The sequence below is a fragment of the Paramisgurnus dabryanus genome, chromosome 18 (genome assembly GCF_030506205.2).
Source record: "Paramisgurnus dabryanus chromosome 18, PD_genome_1.1, whole genome shotgun sequence".
NCBI lineage: Eukaryota > Metazoa > Chordata > Actinopteri > Cypriniformes > Cobitidae > Paramisgurnus > Paramisgurnus dabryanus.
Window position 1 is genome coordinate 14,458,304 of NC_133354.1, and position 15,894 is coordinate 14,474,197.

Here is a 15,894-nt window from a genome sequence, read left to right on the forward strand (position 1 = left end):
TTTAATCAACCTAGAAAATGTGAAAAAAATAACAACCCAGTAACCCAGAAGTTTTGGTAAACCATTCTCTGCATGCATGTGCAAAAGTAGGTCATTGAAATTGAGCTCCCCTTGTAATGTCAGAAGGGGATAATACCGCCCCTTAATCTGCACTATCCAACTACAGCACTGCCAATCAGTGCAGAGATCATTTGCATTTTAAAGGACACAGGCACATTTTTGCTCACACCTACAAAGTGGCTATTTTAACATGCTATAATAAATTATTTATTTGGTATTTTGAGCTAAAACCTCACATACGTGGTGTTATGTGTGTGTGTCACTCCGCCCAGAGTCTTAAATAATTCTTGTGATTAATTCTTTTTTTCATTTGTTCTCTTTAGTTTCTTATTGGCTGGGCTGGGTATACGAGGCTATAAAGGTGGAGGAGGCGGATCTGTTGGTCTCCGCTAGCCGCAGGCCGTTGGCACGGCCACATGTCTTCCTTGTTCAGTTTCTGTTTGTTATGTTAGTTTGGAGCGGGGAGTCCGGGTTTGCTTATTTAGGTTTTGTTCCGTTTTGGTTATGTTTAAGGACTTCCCGTCTCGTTTTTGTTTGACTTTGTTGTGAGTATAATTTAATAAACGATTAATTTGGATTACTTTTGTTGTCCTTTTATGTTGCGTGTCCTTAACCCCTATAATTAAGGTGACGGACCGTAACATAAATGGGGGCTCGTCGAAGCCGAATAAAAGTTGAAATTAAATTATGGTTAATTTCGTGATTTGAGTCATTGTTATGCGGTTTATTTACGAGCTGACTCGTTTGCAACTATCGTATTAAATAATTTCATCCGTTCATAGCTGTATATAATTAAGAGTTTTTTTCTCTTCAATGAGTTAAATGTATTTCTGTATCACTTTTGCTACTTTTGTTCTTGTGTGTTTTTGCGTTTCTAAAAGGCCGCAAGGATACTGCCGTAACTGCCGAGAGGGGTTTTCCAGGGAATCCCCTGTTTAACTTGGTGACGTATTACAAGCGGAAGTATGCGAAGTTTTGGTCACGGTTGTTTCGCATTGGTTTTTTTTTACGTGTTTTTCTATTTTTGGACATGCTTTGGTCGTCTATTCATTTGTGAAATGCAGGTAAGTGAAGTGTTTGTTGGATGCACAGCATTTTTATGGTAGCGGCCTTTGTTTCCCTTGTTAGGTTGAAGAGATGTTACCCCTTGGGTTTCATCTGTTTATTTTTTTTATAGTGTCGCGGGCAAGCGGTTGGTGTTAACTGCGAAAGCGGTTATCTCGGGAGCACGTCCGTAGGATCTTGGGTGGTTGTCTATTGTAGATAGCCTCACAAACCTACTGGTTTGCAGTGCATAAAAACCCGCCGCGAGCCTGCGTGAAGACTAGGATTATTGATAGATAGGTGAGCTTTTGGCAGGTAGACACAGTAAGTGGGATACATTGGTTTGCTCCTGATTAGTGCTGCGCATTTTTTTTCTCGTGAGTTGTCACTTTACAGTGCATTTCCTATTTTTGTGAATGAATAAAGCAGGCGTAATTTGTTTATGGTACTGTTAGGCATTGACGTGATTTTTGGCTTCTATTTGCTGGAGTTTTGATAGCGAGTTCGTCGGTCTAATTATGGATTTTGATTTGGAGGATTTTGTGGCTCATCCGAGCATTGAGAAATTTGAATTATGCACTAAGAATAATCTGTTCTCTATTGCGTCTCATTTTAAAATTACTGTCTCTAAGCAAGGGAAAAAACACGCTATTAGGCATCAGTTGCATAATGCTCTAGCTGAAAAGAAAATCCTCCCTCCCGTTAGCTCGGTTTCTGCTCGTCCCGAGTTAGAGGTGCGTAAGTTAGAGCTAGAACTGGAAATGCGGCGTTTAGACCTTAAAGAAAAAGAGCTCCAGCATGATTTTGAGCTACGAAAATTTGAAATAGAAGAGACAGGGAGACGTGAATCGTTTCGTTCAAGAACGAGACAATTGAGTAGTGATGTTATGGCAGAAACAGATTTTGATGTTAATAAGTGCATTCGCTTGATTCCACCTTTTTCTGAAAGGGATGTGGATAAATATTTTGTGCTATTTGAACGAGTGGCAACGACCTTAAAATGGCCAGCAGACATTTGGCCTCTTCTTCTGCAGTGTGTTTTTACGGGTAAAGCCCAGGAGGCATATGCTTCTCTTTCACCTGAGGCAAGCTTAAATTATAATCAGGTGAAATCTGCAGTCCTAAGGTCTTATGAATTAGTTCCTGAGGCTTATAGGCAGAAATTTCGGCGCTATAAAAAAACCGACGGCCAAAGTTATGTTGAGTTTGGCCGGGAGAAAATAGCGCTTTTTGATCGTTGGTGTTCTGCACAAGATGTAAAGGATTTTGAGCAGCTTCGTGATGTAGTGCTTATGGAGGAATTTAAAAATTGTCTACCGGACAAAATTGCAACATACCTTAATGAACAAAAAGTCACCAATGTGTCTGCGGCTGCAGTATTGGCGGACGAGTATGTTCTAATTCACAAAGAGAGCTTTGAAAAGCCCCCTTTATCCTTGCCGCACAGCAGCTCTGTCGCATATGTAAATTCAGGTGGACATGCTAATTTTAGAGACAGTATGTCTAAGGTAAGGCCTGTGTGCGCTTACTGTAAAAAACGTGGCCATTTAATTAACAGCTGTTTTTTACTGAATAAAAAGAAATCAAAAGCTGTGGCGTTAGTTAAGACACCTTTAGGGTCAGACACTTTACATTCTGAATGTGTGGACTTGGACATTTACTCTCCTTTCATTATGAAGGGTACAGTTTCATTGCCTGGTGGTGATGAAAAGGTTCCGGTCACGATTCTTCGGGACACTGCTGCTTCTAGGTCAATTATTTTACAAAATGTGTTGCCTTTCTCCAATGGAACTTCCTTAAATTGTAATGAGCTGGTGCAGGGTTTTGGAATGAAGTTTGTTAATTTGCCCGTGCACTCTGTTCAGCTCAATTCTGACCTTGTGTCTGGTCCAGTTGCAGTAGCCATATGTGCTGCTTTTCCTATAAAAGGGGTGGACTTTCTCTTAGGAAATGATTTAGCTGGGGGTAAAATTCTAGTGAATCCTGAGGTTACTACTGTGCCCCTTGTCTCTGAAGTTCCTGATGAATTTCAAAAAAAATATCCAACGGTGTTTCCTGTGTGTGCCGTTACGCGTGCGATGGCCAAAGTTAATGCTCAAGAAAATGATGGTTTAGAGGGTAGCTTCATGATGAATCCTGATATGGAGATTAAGTTGTCTCCTAAAAGTGGGGCTATCGAACATCATCCATCGATTGCACATGACCCTTTAACTACGGTTTATGATCCCACAGATTCACAAGAAGGTGCTACTCACAAGTCTGTCCATGTGGTGTTACTGCCTAAGAAGCCGATTGAGAGTGCTGGTGTGGAGAACCTGTCTAGGGAAAAGCTAATTTCTGAACAAAGAGGTGATCAATCACTTACTGCTTTATTTGAGCTAGTTGTTTCTGAAGATGAACTCTTAGATATTGCTTCTGGCTATTTTCTGAAAAACGATATACTGCTACGTAAGTGGATGCCACCACACGCTTCTACACAAGATGACTGGAGCATTGTCACACAGATTGTTGTGCCAAGTAAGTTTCGTGGTGAGATACTTAAGATGGCACATGACAATCCATTAGCTGGGCACTTAGGTGTTAATAAAACGTACAATCGAATCTTACGTCAATTTTTTTGGCCAGGGTTAAAACAGGATGTGAGGTCATATTGTAAAACATGTCACACATGTCAAATTTCTGGAAAGTCAAACCCACCAATCCCTCCATACCCTTTATATCCTATTCCGGCGGTGAAGGCACCGTTTGATCATGTTATAGTCGACTGTGTGGGTCCATTACCACGCACAAAGTCGGGTAACCAGTTCTTATTGACTATTATGTGTGCTTCAACACGCTTTCCTGAAGCAATACCCCTGCGTAAAATCACGGCGCCCGTAGTTGTAAAAGCACTCGTTAAGTTTTTCTCCTTATTTGGACTTCCTAAGGTAATTCAAACGGACCAGGGTACAAATTTTATGTCCCGGGTTTTTGCACAGGTGACTGAGCAGCTGAACATCACACACTCCTTTTCAAGCGCTTATCATCCGGAAAGTCAGGGGGCACTGGAGAGATTCCACCAGACGCTTAAAGCAATGCTCCGTGCCTATTGCCTTGAATTTGAGAAGGAGTGGGATGATGGTGTACATTTATTGTTGTTTGCAGCTCGGGAAGTTGAACAGGAGTCTACTGGGTTTAGCCCGGCAGACTTGGTGTTTGCTCATAGTGTACGGGGCCCCTTAAAGTTACTGCATGAGAATTGGTTGGATGACACAAAATCAAAAAATCTGCTTGATTACGTTAGCTCGTTTCGTTACAAGTTACATAGGGCTTGTGAGTTGGCTACAAAGAACCTGATTGGTGCTCAATCTAAAATGAAAAAGTGGTTTGACAAAAAAGCTAAGGCTAGACAATTTAAACCAGGGGATAAGGTATTGGTGTTTTTGCCCATCCCTGGTTCCAGCCTTCAGGCACGTTACAGTGGCCCTTATGTTATAGAAAAAAAGGTCAGTGACAGGGATTATATTGTAGCTACTCCTGGCCATGCCCGTCGTAGTAGACTGTGCCATGTTAATATGATTAAACCATATTATGATCGTGAGCAGTCTGACAAATCTACTTCTAGAGAATCAGCTACAGTTCTGCCTTTATCCGGTGCCAAATGTCCTCAAGCTGTGTGTTTACCTCTGTCTAGTGTTTTACAGGTAACTGATCATTCTGCAGTGACATCGAAAGCTGAAACCGATACGGAGGAGTGCAAGTCGATATCTGATCCTGAAATGGGTGACGGTATTGAAGACTCATTTCTGGCTGCAGCTCAGGGGCGATTGAAAAATTCCGAGATGCTTTCTAATCTTAACACTTGTTTGTTGCATCTCCCTAGTTCACAGCGTATGGACATAGTAAATTTAATTAATTGCTATGTTTCATTGTTTTCAGATGTGCCATCCCAAACACACGTACTGCAGCATGACATTGATGTTGGGGACAGTGCACCGATTAAACAGCACCCATATCGTGTTAACCCTGAAAAACGTCAACGTCTCCAAAATCAGGTTGATTACATGCTTTTGCATGGTATAGCAGAACGTAGTAATAGTTCCTGGAGCTCGCCCTGCCTTCTTGCTATTAAATCTGATGGATCTGACCGTTTCTGTACAGACTTTAGGAAGGTTAACAAAGTCACTAAGCCTGATTGTCATCCTCTTCCACGTATGGAGGACTGTGTTGACAGTGTGGGGTCAGCAGCTTTTGTGACAAAATTAGATCTTCTCAAAGGCTATTGGCAGGTGCCTTTAACTTCGCGTGCCAAGGAAATTGCTGCGTTCGTTACTCCTGATGCATTTTTACAGTACACGGTCATGCCATTTGGGGTTCGGAATGCACCAGCTACGTTTCAGCGGTTAGTTAACCGTGTCTTGGGGGGGGTGCCGGGCTGCGAGGCGTATCTGGATGATATAGTAGTCCATTCCGCAACGTGGGACGAACACATTAATCAGTTAACACAGGTCTTTCAAAGGTTAGCTGAAGCAAACCTAACGGTTAATCTGGCTAAGTGTGATTTTGCCAAAGCGACAGTAGTTTATCTGGGGAAAATTGTAGGTGGTGGCGTGGTAAAGCCAGTAAATGCCAAGATTGAAGCAATCATGTCATTCCCAGTTCCTTCTACTCGCCGTGAACTGCAACGGTTCCTGGGAATGGCGGGATACTACCGCAGTTTTTGTGTAAATTTCTCTTCAGTGGCAACCCCACTTACGGACCTGCTGAGTCCTAAATTGGTGTTCAAGTGGACACCAGAGTGCCAGTATGCCTTTGAGTCTCTCAAAACCCTCCTGATGCACGCACCTGTCCTAGTGGCACCTAGGTACGATCGTGCTTTTAGACTAGCAATTGATGCTAGTGATGCAGGGGCAGGTGCAGTTTTGTTGCAGGATGGGCCTGATGGTGTCGAGCATCCTGTTTGTTTTTTTTCTAAAAAGTTTCACAAGTACCAAAAGTCGTATTCAACGATCGAGAAGGAGGCGCTTGCGCTAATTTTGGCACTTAATAATTTTGAGGTTTACATTGGTTCTTCCTCACGTCCGGTTACTGTTTATACAGACCACAATCCTCTTACTTTTATCCATCAAATGCGCAATTCCAATCAGCGACTAATGAGGTGGGCTTTGTTTGTCCAGGCATTTAATTTGGAGATAAAACATGTTGCCGGTAAAAATAATGTATTGGCAGATGCGTTGTCGCGTGCTGTTACATGGTGAATGGTGGAGTTTTTTTTTGGGCTCACCATTCACCATCTGGGGGTGGGGGTGTTATGTGTGTGTGTCACTCCGCCCAGAGTCTTAAATAATTCTTGTGATTAATTCTTTTTTTCATTTGTTCTCTTTAGTTTCTTATTGGCTGGGCTGGGTATACGAGGCTATAAAGGTGGAGGAGGCGGATCTGTTGGTCTCCGCTAGCCGCAGGCCGTTGGCACGGCCACATGTCTTCCTTGTTCAGTTTCTGTTTGTTATGTTAGTTTGGAGCGGGGAGTCCGGGTTTGCTTATTTAGGTTTTGTTCCGTTTTGGTTATGTTTAAGGACTTCCCGTCTCGTTTTTGTTTGACTTTGTTGTGAGTATAATTTAATAAACGATTAATTTGGATTACTTTTGTTGTCCTTTTATGTTGCGTGTCCTTAACCCCTATAATTAAGGTGACGGACCGTAACACGTGGGGACACCAAAAAATTATTTTAGATCATTAAAAAGTCTTGTGAAATGTGCCTTTGAATGGATTCTGCCAACAAACCAGTAATTCTGAAAAGGACTGAGGCCAAGATAAAGCAGATTTTAAATGAAAGTATTTGATGAACATATAATACGTGTTAAGAGCATTCGGTTAATATCTAGGGCTGGGAAAAAAATCGATTTGATTTTAAAATCGAGTTGGTAGGTCAAATCGATTCATATTTAAAAAAAAATCGATTTTTTTAAAGATTTTTTTCTCCCCCTCTGCAGTATAGTGCAGTACATATTTTGCATTTGCCAAATCTTCATTCCTTCCCAATTTTTTGTTGATGCATTTTAATTAAATAAAATAAATATATATTTAAAAAATATATACAGTTTGCAGTTATTTTGTTTTAAATGGGGTTGGGGAAAAAAAATCTAATCGAATCGTAAATCGAGTTTTTTATAAAAAAATCTCAGATTTTTTTATGGGGACGAATCGCCCAGCCCTATTAATATCATTATCTTGTTTTTGACAGAGGTGGCGTTTAGAGGCTTTTGCATCTATTCAATTCAATTTTATTTATATAGCACTTTTTTAATTGTTTCAAAGCAGCTTTACATTAATAAAAAACGGAGAAAACGCATTAAAAACTGGGGAACGTCAAAGGACAACAGCTACTATTAAACCGTAGCGAGTGGAGTAGTAAAGTCATGTACAGAAGACAGTTTGAAGTAAAGCCAATGTCAGCTGACTCCCAAGGTGTTGAAAAACTAGGAAACTTTTTTTTTAGGAAAAAAAATCCTTTCAAAAAAAACCTTGAGAGAGAGCCAAACATAGCTGATTCTATAGAGGATATACTATATATTAGATACTATCATTTAACATTTTATGGGAATTAAAACATAAAAAATGAAATACAGGTAAATTAAACAGAAGTGGTCAGTGGTCGCTGGGCAGACATTGGCTGGGCATTACGTTGAAGAAAGGCCAGTAGATCAGTGGTGTGATGAGCTTTACTGCAGCTTAGTGACAGGAAAAGAGAAACAAAATCCTTTGAGCACCTCAAATGTTTTTGACAGTAGCATTATTAATGCTTTAGACTGCATGGTAATTTATAATATTTGAAGAAAAAATAAAATAACATCTTGGTTCCTTCCAGGGCTTTCTTTTAATTGACTGACATATATATATATGTGAGGTAGTGTATGTACTGTATGTGTAGGTTTGAAGAGCGAGAGGTTAATGCGTAAATTGTACACAAGCCATTCGGTAAAAACAAAACAGCTCAAGTTTTTTTAAGGAGGAATTAGCAGTTTTCTACGTTAAATCACACAAGAACATTCTGCGAAAAATAACATTAAAGTGCACCTATTTCATTAAACCACATTATTTTCCACATACCGTACATTTTTGCAGCTCCAGATATTCCTCTCTTTCTGAAACACATGGATTTTGTATAAAACTCATCGATTTAAAAAACTCTGTGTCCCTGATTGGCCAGCTAATCTGTAAATTGTGATTGGCCTGAAAACCTCTGATGTAAGCTGGAAATGTGATGCTCATTACCCTGTTTGAAAGATTTGCTCCAAATGCAATGCTAACTGGAAAAAACTTACATGCTCAGTCCGAAGCAGGAGGAATTATGATAATGTCGGTCTTGTCTACATCACCGATCCCAGGAAATAAACTGTTAGAAAATTATTATCGAGCTATTTGCCTTTATTGGCAGTAGACTTCAAAATCTTATGCAAAACAGCATGAGAATTTTCCAAAGAGCATTTGGTGTGCTTAAGAAACAGGAAAACCTCACCGTTACCATAATAAATATAACATATTTATGCATATTTATCTAGCATGTAAGATTAGCCGCTTCCTTTAATACGAAGAATTGCACTCTGACACATGTGGACATCTCAGGTTCCATAAGCGCCGATCGGCCTGTGAAGGGGGCAGGGTGCTGGAGTAAAGCTGTATGTGTGTGTATAAAGATGGGGTGTCTGAGGCCTGGAGATATTATTAGGTCAGGCCATTCCCTTCCTGCTGACAAAGCTAAGACATCCAAAAAAAGCCCAGAGGGTTCGTAAAGTACAGGGAGGAGAGGGTGGTTTAAGAAGCGGTAGACATGGCCAGCAAAGGTGAGATTCTTCCACAGGACAGAACAGAGCTCACTTTATTCACAAATGTGACTTGGTGGTATTACATGTTTGGGAGTTGGGGGCGTGGCGTGGGAAAGACCGGAGATCAGGTTGAATGGTGTACGTTAGAGGTCTGGTTATGCCACTGACTAGTCAAAACACCACACAGGAGTTCTCGAGTGAGCTTGGCAGGCTTGGGAAAGTGATGGATGGATCTTCGGGACTATCAGTGGATGCATGACACTAGGATAATATACATTTTGGAGATAAACGTGTATGATGTCTGAATCAAAGAGGTGAGGTGTTCACTGTGCCTTATTTTGGAGGGAATGGCAGGTGTCAATATAATATATCACGGCCATGGTGAGCTGCGTTAATGTGTAAGGAAAAGCAAAGGCCATGTGAAGGATCTGTCTTTGTATACAGAAGATTGTTTGGATTGTTCTGATGAAGTCATTTGCACCACTACTTGGCACAGCACAGATATGCACCTGCGTTTGGCGGATGACCAGAATCGACAGCCGTTGGGGTCTGTTGGCTTTGCATGGGAAGGGGCGTTTGTTGTACTCTACCATTAGCATTTGTGTGCGTGCAGTTGGATTTCCATCTAATTTTAACCTCTAAGACCATATGTGTGAGAATGAACCACATATGCACAAAACCACTGCAATCGTGTAACAGATGGACACTTAGCGGATGCCTCTTAGGGTTTGGATTCAGATCGGTCTATTGGGAATTAGTTCACACGTATGAAAAATGATGTGATACCAGACTTTAAATAACTGAATAACTGTGAAGAGGTTTTGGCTGTGTAAGCCTGGATGATCGCATGGGTCTGCATATCATAGAAGGCAAACTTCTAAGAGACTCGTTTGGTCGAATGTAAACAATGAATGAAAATCTCTATTTGAAATTTGATAGTCTGTTTCACTCCACAAATTACATCTGGCCACCCAAACACTTCACCACAGATCTCCTTTGAGACAAACTTCAAAGCAGTTCTTGACTTACTTTTCTCATAGCCCATAATTTTCTCTGTCTTTTTTGTATATACACCACCGTTATATTTTATTAGTTCCTCTCACATTGAAATTTTCCCCCTCATTTCTCGTTCTTTCCAGTGTTGGATCTGTTGTACTGGCGAGATGTCATGACCACCGCGCTGGTGTTTACAGGTTTGGTTGTGGGTTTGGCTTGTTTGTTCCAGTTCAGTGCCATCACGATCCTATCCAACCTCGGTTTGGGCATTATGGCGTTCACCCTTCTCATACGCTTCCTGTACAAAGGCCTGGATCTAGTTCGACTCGGTGATGGATCTCACCCTTTCCAGTGAGTATGTGTTGAAATAAATACTGTCAGTTTCTATTCAGCCATCGCCTTGAAGGTGTAACTGACACTGCTGTTTAGCTCATACACTCGATGTGAGGTCCCTTGTGAGGTCCCTGAATGTTATTTTCTTGGAGAACTTTAAACACAGCCCCGCCGCTCCCATAACGCGCATCACGCGCTGTGCGTAGGGCACCAGGTCCTGAGAGGGCACCAAAATAATAGCCTAATGAAAAAAAATTATAATGCTGATACAATTAGCCTGTAGAAATATTATTTGGCACTTTTTATCCATGTATATGTTACAAAAAAGGGGGAACGAGATAATTTAATTGCTCTAGTATAGAAAGTATGCCCCCCAGCCTTTGATGGTCCGTGCAGGTTGATCGCGCGGGCGCCTGACGAAGTTTGACAGAGACCGTTTCTCAATCTGAAGGCTGCAGCCTCCAGAGGTCGCATTTCCAGGCTGCATACGTCATCAAAACGTTTCTATTTCGTAATATTAACAATTATAAAATTGACTATTATTCTTAGTTCATCGTAAATTGTTGTAATATGTTTATGACTTGCTAATGTAATGTTCAGTTAACTGAAATAAACCAGGCTTGATGACGTATGCAGCCTGCATATGCGACCTCGCGCAGGCTGCAACCTTCGGATTGAGAAACGGCCAGACAGTAAACTATTGGAAATGGCCCCGAAAAGACAGCAGGAGTCATGATCGGAAAAAAGAAGAAACTGCGGGATGATGCCCGTGCATCACTTGCAGGTAAATCAATAATGTTTTATCATTCACTCCTAAGGGAAATGCGCATGTGCTGCAGCTGCTGCTAATCGTAATGCGCCTCGAACTTGCTGTGCTGACATTAATGTTAGGAAACTATGTTGTTATAATTTATAACTTCAGTGCAAGCTAAATTGAGATTTTACTGTAAAACATTACCTATGCATATGCATTTTACAAATAACTGACGGCAGCTGTTACTTTCTTAACTACGTTTCTTTAGATATTGAGCAGTAGTTTATTTTGTGGTTTATTTTGACGTGATGCTGGTTAAAACTTTCTCAGTAGCAGTCAGTGCACATGGTAGGCTAACAATTCCTGACTGTTAAATATATAAAAATATAAAATGTCACCATGTATGATGAAGCAAACTAACTGTGACACTAAATCTTTGTTTTATTTAAGAATATTGAGCATTCTTGTTTACTTATTGGTGTTTATTTAATGTAATTTATTTAAAGTGACATTGTACTTGGGAAAAACATGTCTGGATTATTTTTATTTTGCTATTCTATTTAAGTTTGGTAATTTTTTTCTATTTTGCTATTCTATAAAAGTTTGCACTTTCAAATGTGTAGTGTAGTGTTTATTGACTAAAGCTGTGAAGATTTTACTTTCTGCTATTAATTTATATGTTTGGTAATAAAAAGTTAAACTGGCAAAAAAAAAATTCTCAAGGTCGGGGGGCATTTTAAAGGAATTATGCTTAGGGCACCAAAATGGCTAGCAGCGGCACTGTTTAAACAAATAAACATTTGAGTTAAAAATATTAATGTCTAAAATGCATTACAGATGTGCAGATATTCCAAGATTTGGCAGAGGGTTGATAAAGTAAAACATAACTTACATGAATTAATGAATTCATGTATGTAATCTTTCCCAGCCGGTTCACTTTATTTTATTTAAAAGGTCATACTTGGATGAGGACCGCACGCTGACGGATGAAGACACGATCCGTGTGGCAGAACAAATTGTTTTGGTGATTGCCACGGCTGTGACGGGTCTGAAGAAGCTTTTCTTCATCAATAACATCTTGGACTCATTGAAGGTCCCTAACTGTCTTACCGTTATGTTTTATGCACCATACAGCAATTCATGACCTACTTTCACTACATCAGGGGAAAAACAGTTCACTTATGTAATTAGTCTCGATTTGAACTATTACCATATGCATTTGTTCCCAAGGAGAAAGCGCTGCAGTGAAATCCTGTGATATGTGAAAGCACAGAAAATCATATAAGGAAGGAACCTTTTTTTATTTTTTTAAATAACACATCTTAATGTAATGTTCCTGTGATCCAAAGTTTGATATCAATCATTGTTGATTTCAATCTTTGGCATGGCCTTACTCAGTCAATATTAAATGGGACATTTTACAAGATTTTTTTTAAGATAATAAATCAATAATAAATCTTTGGTGTCCCCAGAGTAAATATGTGAAGTTATAGCTCAAAATACCGTATAGATAATTTATTATACCACTTTGTTGAGCAAAAATGTGCCCGTTTGGGTGCTTTTAAATGCCAATGAGCTAAGCTATACACTAAATGGCAGTACCGTGGTTGAATAGTGCAGATTAAGGGGTGGTATTATCCCCTTTTGACATCACAAAGGGAGCCAAATTTCAATTACTTATTTTTTCACATGCTTGTAGAGAATGGTTTACCAAAACTAAGTTTCTAGGTTGATAGAAGATGGTGGATGATTTCATATAGAAATCAGTAAATAAGACTTTAGGTGAATTTTTACAGACTGGGTTACAAATATCTGCTTTGGATACAAGCTAAAGGAATGAAGAAAATGCAACCAATTACACTTATGTTGATTTTATCTGAATGATTGTGTTTTATGTATTTATTTCAGTTTGTTGCATTTCTGTATTTGTTGACCTACGTGGGGATTCAAAGCAATGGTCTTACATTAATAATGACTGGTAAGTATTTTTTTAACTTGTTGACTAAAGCTTTGTAACATGCATGCCATTATTATAATATAAATTCATTCATTTTTGGTAAAAACCGGCTGGAAAACCATAAACCATATTTTGTATTATTGTATTATCATTCACAGATCATAGTGTACAGATGTGTGTGTTAACTGAATCTTCTCGTATCTGAACAGGTGTCATATGTGCTTTCTCTCTGCCACTGCTATACAAACTTCAGCAGGTAAACCTCTGTTTGATGTACAATAATATATTTAGAGTAAAAAAACTCTCAGTCATGGCTTTGTTATTTGTTAAAAAATAAAAAATCAATTATTCAGTTTCCCTTCACTGTAAAAATAATGTAATCAAATTTATATTTATGTTACTTTAACTTAAATAATAAAGTTTCAGCTTGTTTTTATAAGTCAACCTTAAAACTTATAGTTTTTCAATAATTTTCTCAAGTGAATTAATTTAAACATGATAAATCTGATTTGTCACTCTTTATGTTTGTATTTTATTTACAGCAAAGAATTGAAAAGATTGTCAATGCAGTCAACAACCTTGTTGCAAGAATCACTGAAATGTAAGTGTTTATTGTTTTAACAGAAAACAGAAATACAATGAAAACCTCAATTTAAATCATCAGAATCTGTTTGTTCTCAAATTGAAACAAATGCATGTTGGGTGCATGAACATTATTAAATATTTTAAACTTAAAATTTAAACTTAAAGGGACACTCCACATTTTTTTTAAATATACTCATTTTCCAGCTCCCCTTCCGTTTTGGAATCCATTCAGCTGATCTCCGGGTTTGGCGGTACCACTTTTAGCATAGCTTAGCATAATTCATTGAATCTTATTAGACCATTAGCATCAAAAATAACGCAACCATGGCTGCAGCAGGTGCAAAATATTACGCAGTGCCCGAAAATAGTCCCCTGCTATTGAAAGTTACCAAGGGGATTATTTTCGGGCACTGCTCAATATCATTGCACCTGCTGCAGCCATGGTACGGCAGCAAAGTCTTTTATTATTACGCTGGATCTACCTTAAAAATAACAACTTTTAATTTTCCTTTGGTCTTTGTACATGATGTAACTACAGAAGAGTCAAGTTTTAAATAGGAAAAATATCAAAAATCTCTGGTTATTTTTGAGCGCGATGGTCTAATCAGATTCAATGGATTGTGCTAAGCTATGCTAAAAGTGCTAGCGCAAGACCCGATGATCGACTGAATGGATTGGAAAACTGTAAAAATCAAATGTTTAACTCTAGGGGAGAAAAAAAGTGGAGGGTCCCTTTAAAATTCACCTTGGTTTATTTTCTTGGCTCATAAATTATTTTCTTCTGATTCACTATTTGATACTTTTCTATTTTAGGGTTGATCTTGTGGTTACACTGGTCAAATCTCAACCAGCTTCGGCTCCAGCTCCTTCCTCCTCCACTGCATTAAGACAGAAACAAAAGACAAAATGAAGAGGATGGAAAGAGAAATATGAGTTTGGAGCAGGATGAACAAAGTCTTACTGTGCAGCTGTGGCCTGGCGTGTCACTCGGGTTTGTTAGGCAGGTTTGGGGTTATAACAGGCGTCATGTTTTACAGTATGTTTCTTAGAATCAAAGTGTCTTCTAATGTTGGCAACACAGATATATATAAAAATTGTCACTTTTTCTTAATTGTTCTCTTTTTAGAACACTAAAATTATGGAGAAACTCAAATGTAACTATGGGAATTAATTTGTGATCAAAGAAAATGTTAAATAAATGAAACAATATTTTATTAAAGGACCTTCAAATTTTGACCTCTTGTGTAGACCGTTAAGCAGCATAAATTCATCATTAAAGCATCAATAAAGCCCAGCTGGAGGAATGTATGGCAAATATTTTGTTACTGTGCACTTTCATTTAAATGTAAATGTATTTTATAACATCTAACAATTAAACAGCTGAGTAATATTTATGATAACTGGGTCATCCTTTTTTATTACAGATTTATACTGATGTCTTTAGATTGAACCTATAGTGACACATGATAGCATATTTTTCTCCACTAGAGGGCACAATGAGCTCATATAACCACAGCTGGTCTGGGCCAGGAAAGTCTGTAAATGTACATGTTTTAAAATTTAAAAACAAAAAAAATATGGATTGTTTTCATCATTTGGGTTTAAAAATACTCATGATTTACATGAATGTAATGTCTTATGAATGTTTTATATTAGGGAATATTCAAATAGTAATTTCTCTTAGACTTCATTAGCAGTGTATTAATTGTCTCTCAGTCACTTTCAAACAACTCATATTTTACGTTCCTGCCACTTTTGTGTGTGCAAAAAAACAGTAAACGCTTGTTTTCAAAGTTTGTATGCACTTTCTTTGCATCTCGCAACATGCAAAACATGTTTTTTTTTTGTGAAATGCTTCTATTGTGGTAATAATCTGCTGTTGAGGTCATTCAAGAAAACTTCTAAACCAAATTTAAAACATTCAAACGCCCAAGTGAAAAAATCCTGGTTGCAGATGATGTTTTAATGCTGAACAGAAACAAACAGATGACTGATCTTTAGATGTCTACATACTTTTGTGCTTAGATGATGATAAACAAAATCTGGTAATTTTCACCACAGGCGTTCTAGGAGATCTGTACCAGTCATGAAATTACATTAATGTTTACACATTTTTGGAAGGAAATGTTTAGAAAACGACATTTTGCACTGTTCAAGAAGATATTTTCCATGAAATTCCACCGACAAGAACAATCGCACTCAGCAGAACATTTTGTATTTACTGCCACTTTAAATGTCTTGTGTCAAGCTGAGTTTAACTTCAAATTTCCCTGTCTATTATTATTATTATTTGAAATAAGCTATAGTGAGAAAGCCCTAAAGAAGGCTGTGAAGAAACTGTGACTGTAAGTACAATAAT

General features: G+C 38.6%; 1 protein-coding gene across 2 annotated transcripts; it reads left to right on the plus strand.

Annotated features, from left to right (window-relative positions):
• Nucleotides 1-8,769: 8,769 nt before the first annotated feature.
• Nucleotides 8,770-14,935, plus strand: rtn2b (reticulon 2b). 2 transcript variants are annotated; one of them, XM_065286832.1, is made up of 7 exons: nt 8,770-8,928; nt 10,050-10,257; nt 11,948-12,086; nt 12,902-12,971; nt 13,160-13,206; nt 13,493-13,551; nt 14,349-14,935. In XM_065286832.1, exons 1-7 carry the CDS (start codon nt 8,916-8,918, stop codon nt 14,443-14,445), a joined length of 633 nt encoding a protein of 210 aa, XP_065142904.1. In that variant the 5' UTR covers nt 8,770-8,915; the 3' UTR covers nt 14,446-14,935. The 2 variants fall into 2 exon arrangements, with proteins under 2 accessions (XP_065142904.1, XP_065142905.1); XM_065286833.1 differs by lacking the exon at nt 8,770-8,928 and adding an exon at nt 9,028-9,224.
• Nucleotides 14,936-15,894: the final 959 nt, after the last annotated feature.

What these genes read in the sequence shown, in the direction of transcription:
- rtn2b (XM_065286832.1), top strand. An exon ending in ACATCTTGGACTCATTGAAG is followed by an intron (nt 12,087 to 12,901) that starts GTCCCTAACTGT and finishes TATTTATTTCAG; the next exon opens with TTTGTTGCATTTCTGTATTT. An exon ending in GTTGCAAGAATCACTGAAAT is followed by an intron (nt 13,552 to 14,348) that starts GTAAGTGTTTAT and finishes TTTCTATTTTAG; the next exon opens with GGTTGATCTTGTGGTTACAC.